The following is an 18,075-nucleotide window of genomic DNA, read 5'->3' on the forward strand; positions in this document are numbered from 1 at the left end:
GCAGGTATTGGTCTTCCTTTTTCATTCAGTTTGAGGTCCTCCTGGTGTGATTAGTGATTCTCTGTTGGAAACTGGACATTCCGGCATTGTGTCATGAGACTCCGGATGTTAGTAAACATTTTGTCTCGCCTGGCTGGCACTGCTCTGCAGACGAGGGGCCTCCTCAGTCAAAGCCCCGGTTCCCCGCCAGCCTGTGTGGCCATGGGAGGCTGTGGGGGGGGGTCTGGGCCCCTCCCTACCCGGGGCGGGGCTGGGGGCGCCTCACTGCTCCCGCGTGGCCTCCGCTGACGCTGCCGTTCCGCCTGGCGGGGGTGGGAGTCCCCGCCTTCCTGACGACCTTGCTGGCTTTGGGGGCCTGGGCCACAGGCTGTTCTGTGGTGTTTGGCTGGAGCGCAGTTTTGTCTGCACGTTTTTTGTCTCGCAGGCCTGCCCTTTCCCCCCTGTGGCCAGAGAGCAGCGCTTGGCGTTAGGGTGGGCATACTCTGTCCTTTGGTGGCCGCTTTTTCGGCTCCAGATCTGGGAAGTCTGAAGCCGTATTGGGTGTTTGGGGCCCCAGCCAGCCTGCTTTCTTCTGTCCGCCTTTTAGTCATCTGGTGGTGGTTTTCTGTACAGTGTCCAGGAGGTTTAGTTGTCCTCAGAGCAGGAAGACTAGGGGGAGGTAATACCTACTCAGTCTTGTGGCCAGAAATCTTATTTTCTATTTTAAAAAATTTGTGAACCTGGGGGGGTCAAAGTTGTTTTTGACATGTTTTTTGCCTTATAGTAGAGAAGGCAACCTGTCCTACAAAATATGGTTGAAGTCCTGGGACAAGCGAGCCCCAGAGGCAGGTCCTGGGCCACACTGAGCACAGATGCATGAGACCTCATGTTGTTCTTCAGCAAAGACTTTGGTTTCTCTTCTGTTTCCACTTAGAGGGAAGTAGTATCAACATACGTTTAAGAAAACAAAAAGCTTATTTTTAAACATAAGCAAAATTCCCTTAATCCTGTCTTTCTAATGCATTATTCTGAGTAGGATTTTGAAATATTTTCTTCTATTACCTTTTTACACTGAGGCTTTAAAGCACAAATGTATTATCTCTTCCTAATGATATCAAAAGCTTATTGATAATATATGAGAATTAGATGGCACTGCTTGTGCGACTCACCACCAAATCATTTGGCCTCTGACACTCATAAAATCTCAGTATATCTGTCTCTGATTTTATGTGCAGAAATTCTAGAGCTGATACTTTTTATCCACATTGCAAGATCAGTGCTGATTTGGGCACAGATGGGTCAGAAATCCCCAGAAGATGGGGGAAGCTGTTACAAAAGTCAGTGATATGGGTTTGGAGAATGGGTTTATAACAAAGGGAATTTTAAGTTATTTCTGAGTGTGGCTTCAGCACTCCCATCTGCAGCAGTTTGAATGCTTTTCCTGTGTTGGCTTCTTACCGTATTTGTGGAAAACCGTCAGAGCCTGTGTTGTTTTAGAGGTAGTTAATATGCCATCATTTCTGTTTTGCTCATTTTCTTGTTTGAGTTGATTCGCCCAGAGAATTGTCCATGATTCTAACCCAGCATTTTATTCTTCTGAAATTGATAAAATGTATCGCAATCATGGTGACATTTACAGTCTGACTGGGCTATAAAGCAGCGAGGCGCTAGATGATCGCGTGTGAGCCAGCACTGTGGGATGCTGGGCTCTTCACCAGCAGTGGTGAAGGTGGGCAGCACAGACCACGGACCTCCCCCTGTTCCTTTGGCTGCTCTGTGCCAGAGATCTCTCATGATCTGCTCTAAAATGTTTTGAAATGGAATCTTGTCATAGTGCTTCTCCTAATTTAATTCTTTGGAAATTACTGTTTCTAATTTCTTAGTTGTACCCATTTCTTTTAGAGAAATATGTAGTATAAATAATTTTTTAAAGTTGATTATAAAATTACTGCTTTCCAGTCTTGCATATTTTCATCTCCATTTAATCTGTTTTTAGTTAGCAAAAGATTGGCTTATTTTTAGTTCATATATTGGATTGTAGTATTTAAAATACATATTTTCTGAACATGAGTAAGTGTACTAAGATAGTACATGTTTTTAACAGCATTCGACTATGACGTCAACATTGAGGAGATTGGGTGAAGACATATTCAAAGGAGTAGTGACTAAGGGCCTTCAGGATAATTCTTTCGAGCATTCTGTGGAGAGTAAACCGAAGACAGCTGCTTTCTTTAAGAGCTCCAGTTTACCACTGAGATTTTTATCAACTTTAATTGTTCTCAAAACAGTCACACAAGGTAAGCTTTCGGATGTGCTTGTGTTATAATTTCTTGTCAGTAACCAGAAGAGAACCCTCTGGAGTGGAGCAGTTCTTACGTAGTTAAATATATTTTACATTTTCAGAATGAGCTTTGAAGTTGTTTTATACTGGTGACCCATTGTGAAAAACTACTTTAATTGCTGAATTTGAGAAAAATGAGTGGCGGGTTGGCTTTGTTGCCCCTCCCAGAGGCCCTTGTTGATGCTCTTAGATCACGTGCCCATAGCAACCTTTGCTGCCACCGCCCTTGCGTTTCCCACATGGTATTGAGATTGCGATTAATAGTTTACTGATTCCCACTAGAGCAGCGCTTGGCAGACTAGAGCCCATGGGCCAAATGTGGCCCACCACCTGTTTTGTCAATAAAGTTTTATTTGAACACAGTTATATATTCATTTGTTTCCTGTTGTCTCTGTTTTTGCCGTATAACAACAGAGCTGAGTAGTTGGCAACAGAGACAGCCTGCCCTCCAGAGCCTATAAAGTTATTATGTGGCCCTTCACAGAAAAAGTTTCTCAGCCCCCACACTCGTGTGTAAGTTTACCGCCTTGTTGCCCACTGCACACCCCGCACCCAGCCTGGTGCTTGATGTATACGAGGGAACGAGGAAATGAATGCATTAAAAATGTTTCCTTCAGGGACTTCCCTGGCGGTCCAGTGGTTAAGGCCCCGCGCTTCCACTGCAAGGGGGCGCGGGTTCAATCCCTGGTTGAGGAACTAAGGTCCTGCATGCCGCACGGCCAAAAAAAAAAATGTTTCCATCAAAGTTGGCCATTTTTAGTACAGTTTTGAAATACAGCTCTAAGTAGTTATCTTTTTTGGATTATTAAATGTGAGAATTTGTGTTAAGGTGAGTGATACCAATGTAGTCAAACAATAAATAGACCATCTTTCTATCGTCCCTATTAAATTATATAACTCAGTCTAGGGGGTTGTTTTTTTAAGTGCGCAGTGGTGGTAAATTATTTTGACTACTTCCTCTGAAGTGTATTCTCCTGATTGTAAGGAATTTAAGGGAAGAACCAAACTGTGCGTCTGTGTTAGTTATTTTCTTCCTTGTGGTTACGGTTCCCAGAGTTCTAACAGATCGGGTGGTGACGGTCTGAAAGGTTGCTTGTGAGAAGGGGTATTAGCCCAAGCCAGAGTTCACCACGTGTCAACATACATGATAGCGTCATTTGATACAAGGTGATACTCATTACCGATGAAACGAATGGAAAGGAGAAATAAGCAGGAAGGGACTCGGTGCCTCCTGTCCCCCTTCTGTGCAGCACAGTATTGGACGTGCTGACCACCTGCGGTGACCTTAAACGGGGATGAACATTGGAAAGGAATAGAGAAAACTGGTAACTCATGGGTACTCTGTGTAAGTCAGACAGAGAAACTGGCTGAGAGATCAGTGTGCTGTGGTCTGAATGTGTGTCGCCCTCAAAGTTCACATGAGGAGACCCTAATCCCCAGGGAGGTGGTGTCAGGAGATGGGCCTTTGGGAGGCGCTCAGGTTGTGAGGGTGGTGCCCTGATGAACAAGACCCCACAGAGCTCCCTCGGGCCTCCACCACGCGAGGACACAGCAAGAAGACCGTGAAGGGGGAGGAGGGCCCTCGCCAAACACCAAACCGGCCAGCACCTCGACCTCAGACTCCCAGAGCCGCGAGCAGGACGCTTCTGTCCTTTCCCAGCCGTCCAGTCTCTGGCATTTTGTTACAGCAGCCCGAGTGGACTAAGGCCTAATCTGGGTTTCAGAAAATGGGCTCCAGAGGAAATTCACAAAAATCTGTTGATTTTGACTACTATCGTGACCAGAGCGTAACTACCGTGACCATCAGTAACAAGCAGCTGTAATGTGTGAAAAAAGATCTTGTTCATGTAAGCGAAACAAAATAATGTAAAAAATGTGGATATTAATCTAACATGGTGTCTGTAAAATCTCATCTGTTGTGAAATATAACAGGACATAAGTTGTGAAATATAACAGGACATAAGTAAAGATTTGGTAAATAATGGGTGAATGAACAGGTTGATAAAGATTATCGCCGAAGTTAAAGGGCAGAAATAAAGGACTTTTATTCTTCTTACCCGGGAAGACCAAGAGTATTAAAATCTGTAAGACACCCCAGGTGGCTGCATCTAATGATACCAATTAAAATTCCAATATGGTTTGTGTAAGTTGAGAGAGTAGTAGAAAAGTTTATTTGAAAAAATATTTGCAGTGAGTGTGATAATTTAAAGGAAACAAGTGAAATAGCAGCACTGGGGCAGAGGCTTGCCTTAGCAGATTTTAAAACAATTGTGATGTGTAATAAAAAATGAGTAATATTGATATAAAACATGATAATAGGAAAATAGTTCAGAATTGACACACAACTGGCACTTCATGTGGACTTACTGAATTAATGAATTTGATTGCTTCCTGGTCCAAGTCAGTTTTTTTTTTTTTTAAATCTGGAATCTATATTAATAATTTGTTTTGCTACCATTCTTTTTTTTTAAATTTTTATTTATTTATATTTATTTTTGGCTGTGCTGGGTCTTCGTTTCTGTGCGAGGGCTTTCTGTAGTTGCGGCAAGCGGGGGCCACTCTTCATCGCGGTGCGCGGGCCTCTCACTATCACGGCCTCTCTTGTTGCGGAGCACAAGCTCCAGATGCACAGGCTCAGTAGTTGTGGCTCACGGGCCCAGTTGCTCCGCGGCATGTGGGATCTTCCCGGACCAGGGCTCGAACCCGTGTCCCCTGCATTAGCAGGCAGATTCTCAACCGCTGCGCCACCAGGGAAGCCCCCAAGTCAGTTTTTCAAGAACATAGAATCATAAGCCAGTCCCTGTGGAGCTGGTCCCCTGGTTCCCTGTCAGCCTTCATTTGTCAGGTGCCCCAGAGAGGTCCTGAGGGCTAGAAGGGGGCTGTTGGGTCTCAGCCAGAAAGCCGAGGAAGAGCCAGGAGAGCAGGAGGGCATCTGGGAAGCGCCGTTAGGGGCGGTGGTGCAAGTGTGGGGAAAGGGGATTGAGGCACGCTGTCTTGCCGCGCACTGCAGCAAGTTCCGGGAGGAGGAAAGAAGTAAACGTAAGAAAAGCTCTTAAATTAAACAGTAGACTTGGTGAGAGGACATTTCCTACTTATAAAATAGAAGTGTCTGTTACAAGATCGGTAAATTTAGTAGAAACAGTGGAGCATAGATGTGTTGGATAATACACATAATATTAAATGCTTAATAACCCAAACATATGTGGGTCTGTAAGGTGATTTCCTGTTCCATTGACTGGACAGTGTGGGTAGATTGTTCCTGAGAATCGACGCAGGTAGTGATCCTTGGTGTGGATTTGACACTGTCATGTCAAGCCCCTTGTATGTTGTCTGAATATGGTTATCCCCATTTGAGTGGTTATTAGGCCACAGAGCCTAGACCTTTGTGCCAGGGCCACACAGCAGTGTTTGACAGCGTGGTTCAGCTCAGCTCTGTCCGTTTCTAAAGCCCACCTCGTGACCCTCCAGTGTGACTTCCCGAGACCATCAAAGAGGTAATAATAGCAAACGCCTCCACAGCGCCTGCTGTCCTGGGCTAAGCGCTGCATACTGGCTGCTCTGACCCTTCCAGCAGGGTGGCGAGGGGTCAGCGTTCTCTCACCTCCGTCCTGCAGGTGATACGTGGAGGCTAAGCCTGTGCCCTCCGTCACTGCTGTGCGGCTCTCCGACATTCACTGTGAGCTGCGACCTCAGACCCGTCACACAAAGCTAAGTGATCGGGGGATGTGCCACCGGAGGGGACATGTACAGCTTTGATTGCACTGTAATTTATGATCACTTTTGAAGTGCATTCTGGTTTCAGGAGCCACCAAGATGTATCATCACCTTTAATAAGACTTATTGTCAGGAAACAGTTCAAAAGGGAAGGAAGTCCCAGGTTGCTGGTGTGCTGTCTGCGATGGTGGAGAAAGTGGGTGGGTTCTCACGCTGTTGCCGGTCTTTTTCTAGCCACACACGGTGGTTTCAGGGTTACTCCCCACGGGTATCTGAGGAGGGACGTGGGGTTGTCATTTTTACAGAAGAACAAACTGTAAGGGAGCCAGATCTTTCTCGAGGACAGAGAAATGTCCTGTGTCATCAACAATGATAATGCATAGGTGTGGGAATCAGCGTGAAACATTTTAATACAACTCTCCTTGCATGCACACTCGCTTGATCCGTGTAAGGATACGAGGATTAGAAGAAGTGATAAGAATCTTACCTGCTGGGATTACCTGTCTTGGGGACAGCCTCTCCTGTCTGACTTAACGCGTGCGTCAGGGCTTGTTCTGTGGTCCTGCCCTACCCATCTCGGCCCTCGACCTGCGTGGGTTTGTGTGCCTGTGATTATGCCCTCACCCCTCAGGCTTAGAGGGGTGCGGGGTGACTGCCCTGCTCAGGGGCAGGAAGGCTTGGCCTGGGGAGGCGGCAGCGTGACCGGCAGGTGAGAGCCCAGCTCTGCAGCCGCAGGCTCAGCCCCGTCAGTGGTGTGCAGCATCGGCCCCTCCCTTTTCTGTGTTTCCACCGCGACGACGTTGTGTTCTGAAGATGGAATGAGAAGGTTTAGCAAAGAGTCTGGCGTCCAGCAGGCCCCCAAGCAGTACGCTCGCCACTCTCGTCGTGGCCGTCATTACTATCTGCTGTTACTAAACCGCTCAGGGCTGGTTTCACCTGAGACAGACTCGATCTGTTGGATGCCGTTGGGTTTCTGTCGCTGCTCATACGGACCATGCAAACCCTTGGTTCTTTGGGCTCAGCTCCGCTGGGAGGCTGGGCGGGGCTGGGCTGGGCTCCTCCCCCACGCGGCCCCTCGCCTGCTCCTGTCTACACCGCACCAGGGGCTGCCCGGCTGGAGCGAGGGAGCCCCAGGCCGTCTCTGCCGCCTTCTGCGGTCCCAGTCCCAGGTGGGCCCGGCCGCAGAGGCGGAGTCGCTGCCCAGACTCGATGCGATCCTCTCGAGCCAGCCGTCGCCCACCGATGGCCTCTGATCAGGACTAAAAGGTGGTCTCGTTGAACGTCGGGACGTTTCTTAGACATTCCGTAGTACGGCATGTGTATAGAAAGAAACCAGGTTTGGCACAGGTGGTAACTAAACTTTTTTAGAACACTCTTAGAGGTTAAATTGGTTTTTAGGAAATCTTCATTATTAGGGAAATTAAAGTAAGGAGGTAACTTTTAATTTCCCCCGAAAGATTAGACCACTTTAAAAAAATAACCGAATACCCTCTTTCTACCCCCTCCAAATTAATAAAGGACTACTACTTTTTAAGTTTGCAAACCTGCTGTATCGTGCAGCCGTCGGCCTGTTTAATCTGAGGCAATGCCGAATGAGAAGGGAGAGGACTTAGTGTCAGATGCAGCGGGGCGGCACCGATAGAGGTGCTTGTCCCCGGGAGGGGCCGTCTGCGCTCTCCTGCCTCAGCAAGGCAGCTCCGGAGAGCAGCTGCAGCTTTGCCGACCTAGATACACGGTCGCTTTGCAGTGCTCTGTGAAGCTCAGAAGTTAAGTGCAGTAGTGTGCCTTGGGCTAGATGCTACTAGAAGTAAAGATGAAGTGTGTTATAAATTGACGCAGAGGCACAGATCTTAAGTTCTAAAAATTCTTTCACATGTGTTTTAATTTCACACAGGTTATTCCCAGCTTCTCATTCTTTTTTTAAATAAATTTATTTATTTATTTATTTTTGGCTGTGTTGGGTCTTCGTTGCTGCGCGCAGGCTTTCTCTAGCTGCGGTGAGCGGGGACCACTTTTCGTTGCGGTGCGCGGGCTTCTCATTGCGGTGGCTTCTCTTGTTGCGGAGCACGGGCTCTAGGTGCACAGGCTTCAGTAGTTGTGGCACGCGGGCTCAGTAGTTGTGGCACACGGGCTTAGCTGCTCCGCAGCATGTGGGATCATCCCGGATCAGGGCTCGAACCCGTGTCCCCTGCATTGGCAGGCGGATTCCTAACCGCTGCGCCACCAGGGAAGTCCCAGCAGCTTCTCATTCTTAGTAATTAGGGTTCTAATTATTTCTTTAGTTTACGTAGCATGGACAGCAAAGAAGAGACAAAACCTGAGGCCAGAGGACAGGAATTTTAGTGGTGATCCTATCATATTTTCAGTGTGTTTCAGAACACTTCTGAGCCTTCTTTAAACAGAACTTTCAGCAGAAAAATTAACTCACTAGTGCGTGAACAGCATGAACAGTTTCTGTTGCTCCGAATAGTGTGTTGAAGGAGTTTTAGAAAACTGGAATGTTCTTGCACACTTGAAAGCGCGGTGTGAATTGTTGTAGCCATCGAAGCATCTTAACTCACCTGCGTTGATCCCGGCCACATCAGTGCTTCCCGGTCACCCGTGGAACATCTTGGAGAACGTTCCAGGGCTCCTGACCGCAGGTGCCATCCCTGCGTCGGCCATGGTCGGACCTCCAGCCATTCGTCACGGTGGAGGCATCACAAGAGACCCCGGGCAGGTCAGTCTCCTGAGGCTCTTTGAGGGGCTCCTGTTTGGTCTGGATCAGAAGGCAGAAACCCTCGTTTAAAACCCATTGAGCACGTTTGTATAAACTTACATTTTGAAACAGGTGACCGTGTGGCAGCAGTAGCAAGAAAACGTCATCTCAGGAGCCTTGTCAAGATCACGGTACTAATGCTGTTGAGATTTGTGGAAGCATGTGGTAGTTACAATCAGATATGGGAACGAACATTACTTGTGGTATTTACTATTACACATCCATTGTTTTCTTTCTTGATATAAAAAAGGAATGGTGTTTATTGTGACTTCAGCGTTACAGTAGGGAAATTCTGAACGACATTTGCCCTGTCATAATGGAATGCCTCTCCCCGTTTGCCTTCAGCCTGTCGCCTCTGGTCGTGCAGTTTTTCCTTTCCTCTTGGATCCGTGGAGTGGCGGTGTTCCCTTCCTGCCGTCCGCGTCTGTTACCAGCTGGACCACTGACGCAGCGCTGTTTGGCGCCCTGTCTTTCAGCCGACCACCTGGCGCAGGCGTTTGACTCCCTGTGTCTGGACTTGAAGGCGGATGAAGGGAAGAACCTGTTCTTGGAGTGCCAGGCTGTCCCGGTGGTACTGAGCCACCTGAAGGTCTCCAGCAAAGGGCTCCTGTCCAGCGCCATCGACAGCCTGCTGCAGATGACAGTGGAATCCAGTGAGTGTCACATCCGTCCTGAAAGTGTGGCTCTGCGGGTCAGGCCCTGGGGCCTCTTACACCCTACATGCTGTGCGGTAGAGTCTTTAGTCCCACCCCGACCCTTCGTCCACATCGCCACTAACTCGGCACGGTTTCCAGGGGCCCCGGCTGCGCGGATTCGCTCTGCAGCGTCACCCCCGTCCTCGAGCCTCTCTCTGCGCTCTGTGTCCCGTGTCGTCCCTGAGGCTGGGGGGGAGCGGGGCCCTCAGACACGCCCCCACCGGCAGGGGGGTGGGGACCCGGTTCCCTCCGGTGGTAGTGCTGGTGTAACGCGCTCTTCCGACTTGCGGGTGGTGGCTCCTCACCCAGCCCGGGTGCTCTGATTCGCTTTGGCTGCCTTGTTGTTTGGACCCCAGGTAAGCTCTTGACTTGTACGAAGCAGCCATTTAGCTTCGGCCATTCTTTTTCACGTGGAGCTGCTCCTCTTCCCTGTGTTGCATTTCTGATTATGCCTTTCAGGAAGCAGAGACCGCAGACGGGAAGCCCGAGCTCCGCCAGGGAGTGAGCGCGCGAGGGCGGGTGCCCGGTGGCCGGCCTCGGGCAGAGGGTTTGTAGGCAAGACACAGAAGGAAAGCGAAGCAGCTGTGTATTTGTCTCTAATATAACGTTTGCCTCATTTGGCTGTTAGGATCGTTCTTGAGTTCGGTTTCTCAGATTCTGGTTGGGTTCTGCTCTGTCTGGTGGGCTGTGACCTGGGGGGACTGGAGCCACCTAGTCGGGTGGCCGCCTTGTTTACTGACTGTCGTGACAGTGTTTGGGGAAAGTGTGCTGGGTTCCCGGCGCTGGGTGGGAAGCTCAAGAAGACTGTTCCTTGGTGCGGAGGTGGAGAAGCGGTAGGAGCTCCGCCCGTCCTGGGCCCCTGCTGCTGCAGGGTCCCTTCTCCGCCCACCCCCGCTGCTCCCCGAGCATGAGGGGTGCCCTTCGCTGTGCAGGCAGAGTTCTTTGGAAGCTGCTGTGGCGCGTTTCCGTGAGTGTAAGTTGAGGTCTGCGTTGATTTACCTGAACATACGTATTGTGAGCACACTGTCACTTTTAGATTGAGGGCTTCTGATCATCTGTTTGGGGCGTGAATGTAAATCATACAATAACTGAGCAATGTGCTTTTAGAAAACTACTCTGCGGTTTCTTTTTTTCCTTCCTGTCAGTGGTGAAAGCTGTTACTTCTCTGGGTTTAGCTGTGTAAGAACATGAGTCTTACTTTATTTTAAAGAACACTTTCCTGTTCTTGTCAGACGTAGTTTAAATAGAACATTTAAGTTTGTGTTTGTATTGTTAGTTTATTCTCTTGCGTGCCCCAGAATCCACCTTGTCCAAGGTGACACACCTGAATGGCAGCGATGTATTTGAGTACGTTTTGCACACCTTGTTTTTTTTAAGTATAATTTACTTTTATTATAAAAGTAATAGAAATTCGGAAACTGGCAAAAAGCCAGGAAGTCTTAGTATCCAAAAATACGTACATTTGCAAGCACACCCTTCTCTATTGTGCTTTTTGCAAGCACTCTTTTATTTATTTATTTATTTTTAAACATACTGAAGGTTTGTGGCAACCCTGCCTTGAGCAGGTCTGTTGGCACCATTTTTCCCCCAGCATTTGCTCACTTCCTGTCTCTGTGTCACATTTTGGTAATTCTCACAGTGTTTCAAACTTTTTCATTATTATTATATTTGTTACGGTGATCTGTGATCAGTGGTCTTTGATGTTACTCTTGTAATGGTTTGGGGGGGCCATGAACTGCACCCTTAGAAGATGGTGAACTTACTAATGTGTGTGTTCTGACTGCTCTGCCGGCCACGCTTCCCTGCCACACGACAGTATTGAAGTTAGGCCAATTGATACCCTACAATGGCCTCTAAGTGTTCAAGTGAAAGGAAGACTCAAACGTCTCTCACTTTAAATCAAAAGCTAGAAATGATGAAGCTTAGTGAGGAAGGCATGTCGAAAGCCAAGATAGGCCTCAAGGCAGGCTTCTTGCAACAAACACTTAGCCGAGCTGTGAGTGCAAAGGAAAAGTTCTCGAAGGAAATTAAAAGTGCTCCTCCAGCGAACACACAGATGATAAGAAAGCAAAATAGCCTTCTTGCTGATTGCAGAAAGTCTCGGTGTCTGCATAGAAGATCAAACCAGCCACCACATTCCCTTAAGGCAAAGCCTAATCCAGAGCAAGGCCCTGACTCTCTTCAATTCTGTGAAGGCTGAGAGGTGAGGAAGCTGCAGGAGAAAAGTCTGAAGCCAGCCGAGGTTGGTTCATGAGGTTTCAGGAAAGAAGCCGCCTCCATAACATAAAAGTACGCGAGGAAGCAGCAAGTGCGATGGAGAAGCTGCAGCAAGTTACCCAGAAGATCCAGCTAAGAGAATTCATGCAGGCGCTATGAAACAATATGGCTGAAAGCTTACCAATTTGAGGAAAGACATGGTTTTACAAATCTAAGAAGCTAACCAAATTCCAAAGCTCAGTGAAGTTCAGGATAAACCCAAAGAGACCCACACGGAGACACATGATATTAAACTGTCAAAAGTCAAAGACAGAGAATCTTGAAGGCAGCAAGAGAAAGTGTGGTCTGCACACAATGGAATATTATTCAGCCTTAAAAAGGAAGGAAATTCTGGCACCTGCTACACCTTGGATGAGCCTTGAGGACATTATGCTCAGTGCAATAAAGCAGATACAGAAGGCTAAATCCTGTATGATTCCACTCATGTGAGAGCCCTAGAATCATCAGATGTATAGAGACAGGAAGTAGGATGGTGGGGGCAGAGGCTGGAGGGGTGGCTAGTGTTTCACGGGGACAGAGTCAGCTGGGGAAGATGAACAGCTCGGGGGGGGGGCGGGGATCGGGGGGATGTTTGCCCAACGGCGTGAATGCACTTCACACTAACAAAGACTACACTTTTATAAATGGTTAAAATGGTAAATTTTATGTTATGCATGTTTAACCACAATTTGAAAATTAAATATAAATGAACTTTCAGTACTCAAAAAAAAAAAAAAATTCAAGCAAGGAAGAACTGTAGAGAGCATTCAGTGTTTTTTCCAAAAAAATCCCCAGAAACCTTGTCATTTGGAAATACCCATCATCAGCGTTCGGTGGATGTGATTGCGGACACCGTCCTGTGCGTGTGTCCTTGGAGGAGGGGGGCGGGTGGGTGGGTGGCAGGTGGAGACACTGTAACACAGGGGGCTTGTTACACACGTTATTTAATGAGACGTGCTTAATCTAACAGGAAAAATGAAGCGGAGTTGAGTCAAAAATAATCACAAGTTCCTTCTGTTAAGAAATAAGGTGAAAGACATCGAGTCTCTCTATTTTACCTTTTTTATTGTAAAATATATACAACATAAAATCTCCCATTTTAACCATTTTTAAGTGTGCCCTGTTGGTTGCACCACTCAGTTTAGGCAGTGCTGACACCCAGCCATGGAGGGAGGGGCACTGGCACCACCGCTCTCTCCTTCTCCCCACCTCCACTTCCCGGCCCTTTAGTTTGTATCTTTCCTGTGACCGCAGAATCTGCACATTTGCTTCATGCTAGTTTCTTCTTTGCTTTTTGTTAGTTTTACATTTAATCACATTCAGGGCTCAGGATTAATCCTTTGACTTCAGCCTCTGCATTTCTGTTCTTAATTCTCAATGATCTCTTTTTTTTAAATTAATTAATTTGTTTTATTTATTTATTTTTGGCTGCATTGGGTCTTCATTGCTGAGCGTGGGCTTTCTCTAGTTGCGGCGAGCAGGGCTACTCTTTGTTGTGGTGCGCGGGCTTCTCACTGCGGTGGCTTCTTGTTGCGGAGCACAGGCTCTAGGTGCGCAGGCTTCTGTAGTTGTGGCACACGGGCTCAGTAGTTGTGGCGCACGGGCTTAGTTGCTCCGCAGCATGTGTGATCTTCCCGGACCGGGGCTCGAACCCGTGTCCCCTGCACTAGCAGGCGGATTCTTAGCCACTGCGCCACCAGGGAAGCCCCCGAACGATCTCTTAGTCTTGCTGCCTCGCCTGTGTGCACTCCCCAGTTTAGGAGGTGCTGTGGAGGCTGCTTCGTGTTGTGTGGGAAGCGCTGCTGGGGCGCCTACACTCAAGGAGGTCCCATCTGAGTGCTCATGCTGGGTCGCACTTGGTGCTTCGCGGCTGTCTCGAGAGGCCAGAGGGCAGCCCGGCCTTCCCAGCAGTGGTGCCCTGCTGCTCTCGTGGGTGGTTGATGGCTGCTTCCTCCCTCAAGCCCAGGGTGTAGCCCTTGGATGTTGTCTGGGTTGCTGTTGTGCTCGTTGGATCTGCAGGTTCAGTTCTGTGTCCACTTAGCATTTCACATATAACATAACATGTAATATTTTTCTTTTATTAACTTTATATTGTTAGGAACACTAGTTGTCCTCATGGATCTTTTTTGATGGTTTTCCATATCTTGGCTTCTTTCTGGTCCTTTCATTTTGGTTTTCACTCTTTGTGATGATCGGATTGTTATGATAGTAATCTAATTTTCAGCTCTGTCCTTTCGGTTTCTTGATGTTTTAATTTATTACTTCTTTAATGGTGGTGTTTTGATTCTCTATCTCTTAAATCCTGTTGTTTATCATCTTTTCTTTCTTATTTTATTGACTAGCCTTGTTCTTATTAGGTTAACTGAGACTTCAGAACTCTTGTGGAAAACTGTTCTGTTCTTTGTGTTTTCTTTTAGGTTTGACTCTGCCTTGTGTGTGCTATATCCCTTTCCGATTGATTGATTGATTGGTTGATTGATTGCTATAACATGCTCACCGAGTTGACGTGCTGTCTCTCTCTCTCTTTTTTAAATCTATTTTACACATATTAGTGTATATATTGTCAATCCCAGTCTCCCAGTTCATCCCCCCACCCTGCCTCCTGCTTGGTGTCCATACGTTTGTTCTCTACATCTGTGTCTCTATTTCTGTCTTGCAAACCGGTTCATCTGTCTCTGATGACTGGTTCCCTGTCCTCGTGGACGGGACGGGCCTTCTACGCTCTGCCTACCATTCGTCCCAGCCCAGGTTTTCTCTCCCTTCCGTGTCACAGTTTGAAGGCCCTTTTCCCTAATGTATCCATTCTTTCCTGTAGCCGGTGGCTCTGGTGGTGACATGCTCTTTGCCAGATTCTCAGGGCTGTGTTCTCACTTCTCAGATTTTGCTAAAATATCTCGTTTGGGTTCATTTAACCTAGTTAGTGGGAGGCATGGTTGTCCTGTTCCCATAGAGAAATTCTCTTGGCTTCAGCTGGTTCCCAGTACAGTTCGCTCTGGGACTTTGTTTTCAGTTGATTCCCTGTCAGAAGAGTGAAGAGGAGGCAGTGGCTCCCCTGAGGGTTTTTGGGGGGGGGGGGTTGGTGAGAATTCCCGAGGTTGTGTCCCCTCCCCCGTGTCTTGCGGAAGAGGGGCGTCGAGGTGGGCTCAGGCCCTGCTCTGGAACTTCGTGCTTCTGTCCTGGGCCGCCTGCTGCCAGTTTTAAGGTCGTGACGAGGACTTCTCCCCTTCCTGTGTCTGTGTGTGGGTTTGGTTTTTGTAAATGAGGTTTTTTGTTTTTTGTTTCATTTGTTTTACAATTTTTGATCCATATGACTAGGTGTTGGGGAGAGAAATTCTCTCAAGCACTTTTATCTTCCCATTTTAATCAGTGAAGACATCAGTGAAGTTTAGAAGAGGAATCACCCGGCCTTTTGGGCCTTCGGTTCTTCTTTTCCTCTCTCGTACTGGCCACGTGTATTCAAATTGAAATTCTTCTAAGCTTAAAAAATATATAATTAATTTAAACACTGTAGTACTGAAAAAAATGTTAAGACTACAATGTTTCACCCTTATAGGTAAACCTAACCTAAGGCATATATGAATCTTAGAATTTCCTTTCTCTTATTTAATGTCTGCCTCACAGGTCAGAAGAGAGATTGGAAATCAAGCCAGTGAACCTCTTTTGCTTCTAAAAGACCTCTATAAGCTTTACTTTTAAAATATGCGGGTATATTAAACTCTTTGGATGGTCTTGGCCTTTTTCCATTACAGAGGTCATACAAGGAAGTTCACTTTTATTTGGAAGTGCTTACTTGTAAATGTCTGTGTTTTATTCATGCCAGGACCTGATTTACACATAAAGTAAAGCAAAATAAAGGGAGATGCACTCTCTTACACTTTTGCAATTTACAAACAACTATCATAACTTTCTTAGGTGTTTTGGGGGCTTTTAAATGGAAAGCATTGATACTGTGGCCTGTAGCAGTGTTGAGAACCCCCAGAGGTGGCTCCGGCAGTGACTGGGGACTGGTCCCTCTCCCCAGACCTCACTCGTCAGCCGTGCAGTGGTCAGCCTTCCGGTTGAGAGTGACTTGCACCACGGGTCTCAGGATCTGAACCGAGGAAGGTGTACCGTTGCTTAACGAAGCTGCTTCAACTCTCGGTGTATTTTTAATCTATTTGCAGATTATGTGCCCCATACTCGTAACCTGAAGTTCATTCTTCAGAAAGAGTCTGTGTGTCTGAGATCGAAACACATGTAGACACTTGGTGGACTCCTGTGGGGAGGTGTGCATTTCCCCTCCTGCTTCTCACCTCGGGGTCCCGTGCAAAGGGCACACCGACCTTGTCTCCATGCACCAGCTTTCACTTCCTGTTACCAAAACATTCCTCCGACTGTTATTTTGGCTTTTGCCAATTTCACTACTTAATAGTTTATTTTACTCAGTACACCATCAAAATACTGACATAGAGTCTTTCCGGCTGTGCTTATGTGCTCAAAAAGAATGATGAGTGCAAATTTCTCTTATTCTTATGTCCTTTAGTCACTGGTTTGTGCTTGAAATAAAGTTCTGTCTCCATTGTGGGAGCCCCTGAGTTTTACAGGGGAATTTAACTATTTTAAAGGCCACAGTTTAATGTTATTGTATGATTTTTGTTTCTGTCCAAGCTTCCCTAATTACAAATATAAGTGATTTACACCTTGGAAAGCATTTTTACACATTGTTTTTTGTTCAGTGGAGCTTTCAGTTTTCACGGTTACAGACTTTACAGGGACTCTTTTTCATACACCTTTGTATACGTCTCTGTCAGAGTCAAAGGATATACACACTTAAGTCTTTTCATACGAATTTGGCAAATTCCAGATACTTCATTACATCAATACTGAGCTGAATATTTTTACTGCTTTTGTTCTGTTGTGAGTTGCTTGCTTGTACCCTTTGCTCATTTCTAAAAATATTAGGTCCATCTTTTTCTTAATGATTTATAAGAGCTCTTTTTATAGTAAAGTATCAATTCTTCTGGCAAATATATTACGAGGAGATTTCTGCCCCCCATTCCCGCCCCACCAAGTTTGGCATTTCCCTTTTGTTTTGTTTTTTAGAGCATTCGCCTTTTAATTTGTTCTAATTTCTTTTACATAGACATTTAAGTTTTTTACTTTATAAAATTTTTCAATCTTTTCTTTTATGAATCTTTCCCACTTTTGCTTTTATGCTTTAAAAAGTTTTTTTCCTATTCAGCGATTATGTAAGTTGTCATTAGCACGTAAATGCAATTCTTAAATTTAGGGTTTTTAAAAAATTACTACCCCAACAGGATTTCTTACCGCTAAGTATTTAAACAGCGTCCTCTTACGGACTTTCTTCTAGATTCCGCTTAATGGAAGTTTGACACCAGGGGAAATGGTCTTACCTTCGGTTTGCATCGTTCAGCAAGAGCCAGTAGTATTTTAATTCTTCAAATGATGGCACTTTTCCCCATAGTTTAAGAGGGGAAAGAATGAAAACCCAATTCAGTGTTGGTAAGCCCCGTCCCCAGGTGCGCTGGCCCCTCACCACGGACCTGCCTGTCTTGCAGGGTTCCTGCAGCCCTTCCTGGAGGTGTGTAGCTGCTCCCTCTTCTTCCGAACCTGCTCGGTGCTGCTCCGGGGCCCGAAGCTTGATCTCCACATCCTAGAGAAGCTCAGCATCATCCTACAGAAACTGTCCAAAATCAAGTAAGAATTTCGTATTTCTAACATTTTTTATTAGAACGTATCTTACTGTGATCATTTAGATGTTTCCGAATCCTGTAGTGGCTCAACTGTGATGACTAAATCAAAGTTTCCAAGAAATGTGTAGAATATTAACACTGATCCAAGACCACGCGCTTAGTGACAGAGTGAACCCTCGAACAGCTTCCTGCACACTGGTGTTCTGTGATGCAACAGGTGAAAATCAGGGAGAGGATAAAAAAATATATTTTGTAGATCATTATTATTGGCTGCAGTGAGTTTAGGGAAGAGAATGAATCAGGCAGAAAAGATTTTAAACGATGCTGGTAACAAACTGTCATGGGCATGCCACTGCCACTAGTTTGGTTTTATTGCAAGAACTGAGGGCTTTCTTTTCATATTTCTTCTTTCCCCAATGCACACGTTGGTATAACCAGTTTTTAAATTATAAAAAACGGACACAGACTTTAAGCTGTGTTTTCCTGGAATCTTGTATACGCTAGTGTTTCTCTTGAGGCACCTCTGAGCACCTTCTGTCCATTGCGTTTTTATGACAGTGCATTGTTGGGCCGGTTCAGCTCCTCTGCCCACCCCGCCCCCGTCCCCTCGCCTGTGACCTCCATGGCAGTGAAACGGGC

The 18,075-nt window shown here is 46.5% G+C and overlaps 1 protein-coding gene across 7 annotated transcripts in view; it reads left to right on the forward strand.

Moving 5' to 3' along the window:
- Positions 1-18,075, forward strand: part of CCDC138 (coiled-coil domain containing 138) — a 58,193-nt gene that overhangs the window by 38,650 nt on the left and 1,468 nt on the right. For 5 of the 7 annotated variants that reach the window (XM_061210594.1, XM_061210597.1, XM_061210595.1 and 2 more), the window contains 3 exons: positions 2,084-2,276; positions 9,269-9,445; positions 17,302-17,440. In XM_061210594.1, coding sequence (XP_061066577.1) covers positions 2,084-2,276; positions 9,269-9,445; positions 17,302-17,440 — 509 coding nt within the window. The remainder of the gene's footprint in view (positions 1-2,083; positions 2,277-9,268; positions 9,446-17,301; positions 17,441-18,075) is intronic. The other 2 variants (XM_061210599.1, XM_061210600.1) reach the window with 1 other exon arrangement.

This window comes from Eubalaena glacialis, chromosome 14 (genome assembly GCF_028564815.1).
Source record: "Eubalaena glacialis isolate mEubGla1 chromosome 14, mEubGla1.1.hap2.+ XY, whole genome shotgun sequence".
NCBI classification, from domain to species: domain Eukaryota; kingdom Metazoa; phylum Chordata; class Mammalia; order Artiodactyla; family Balaenidae; genus Eubalaena; species Eubalaena glacialis.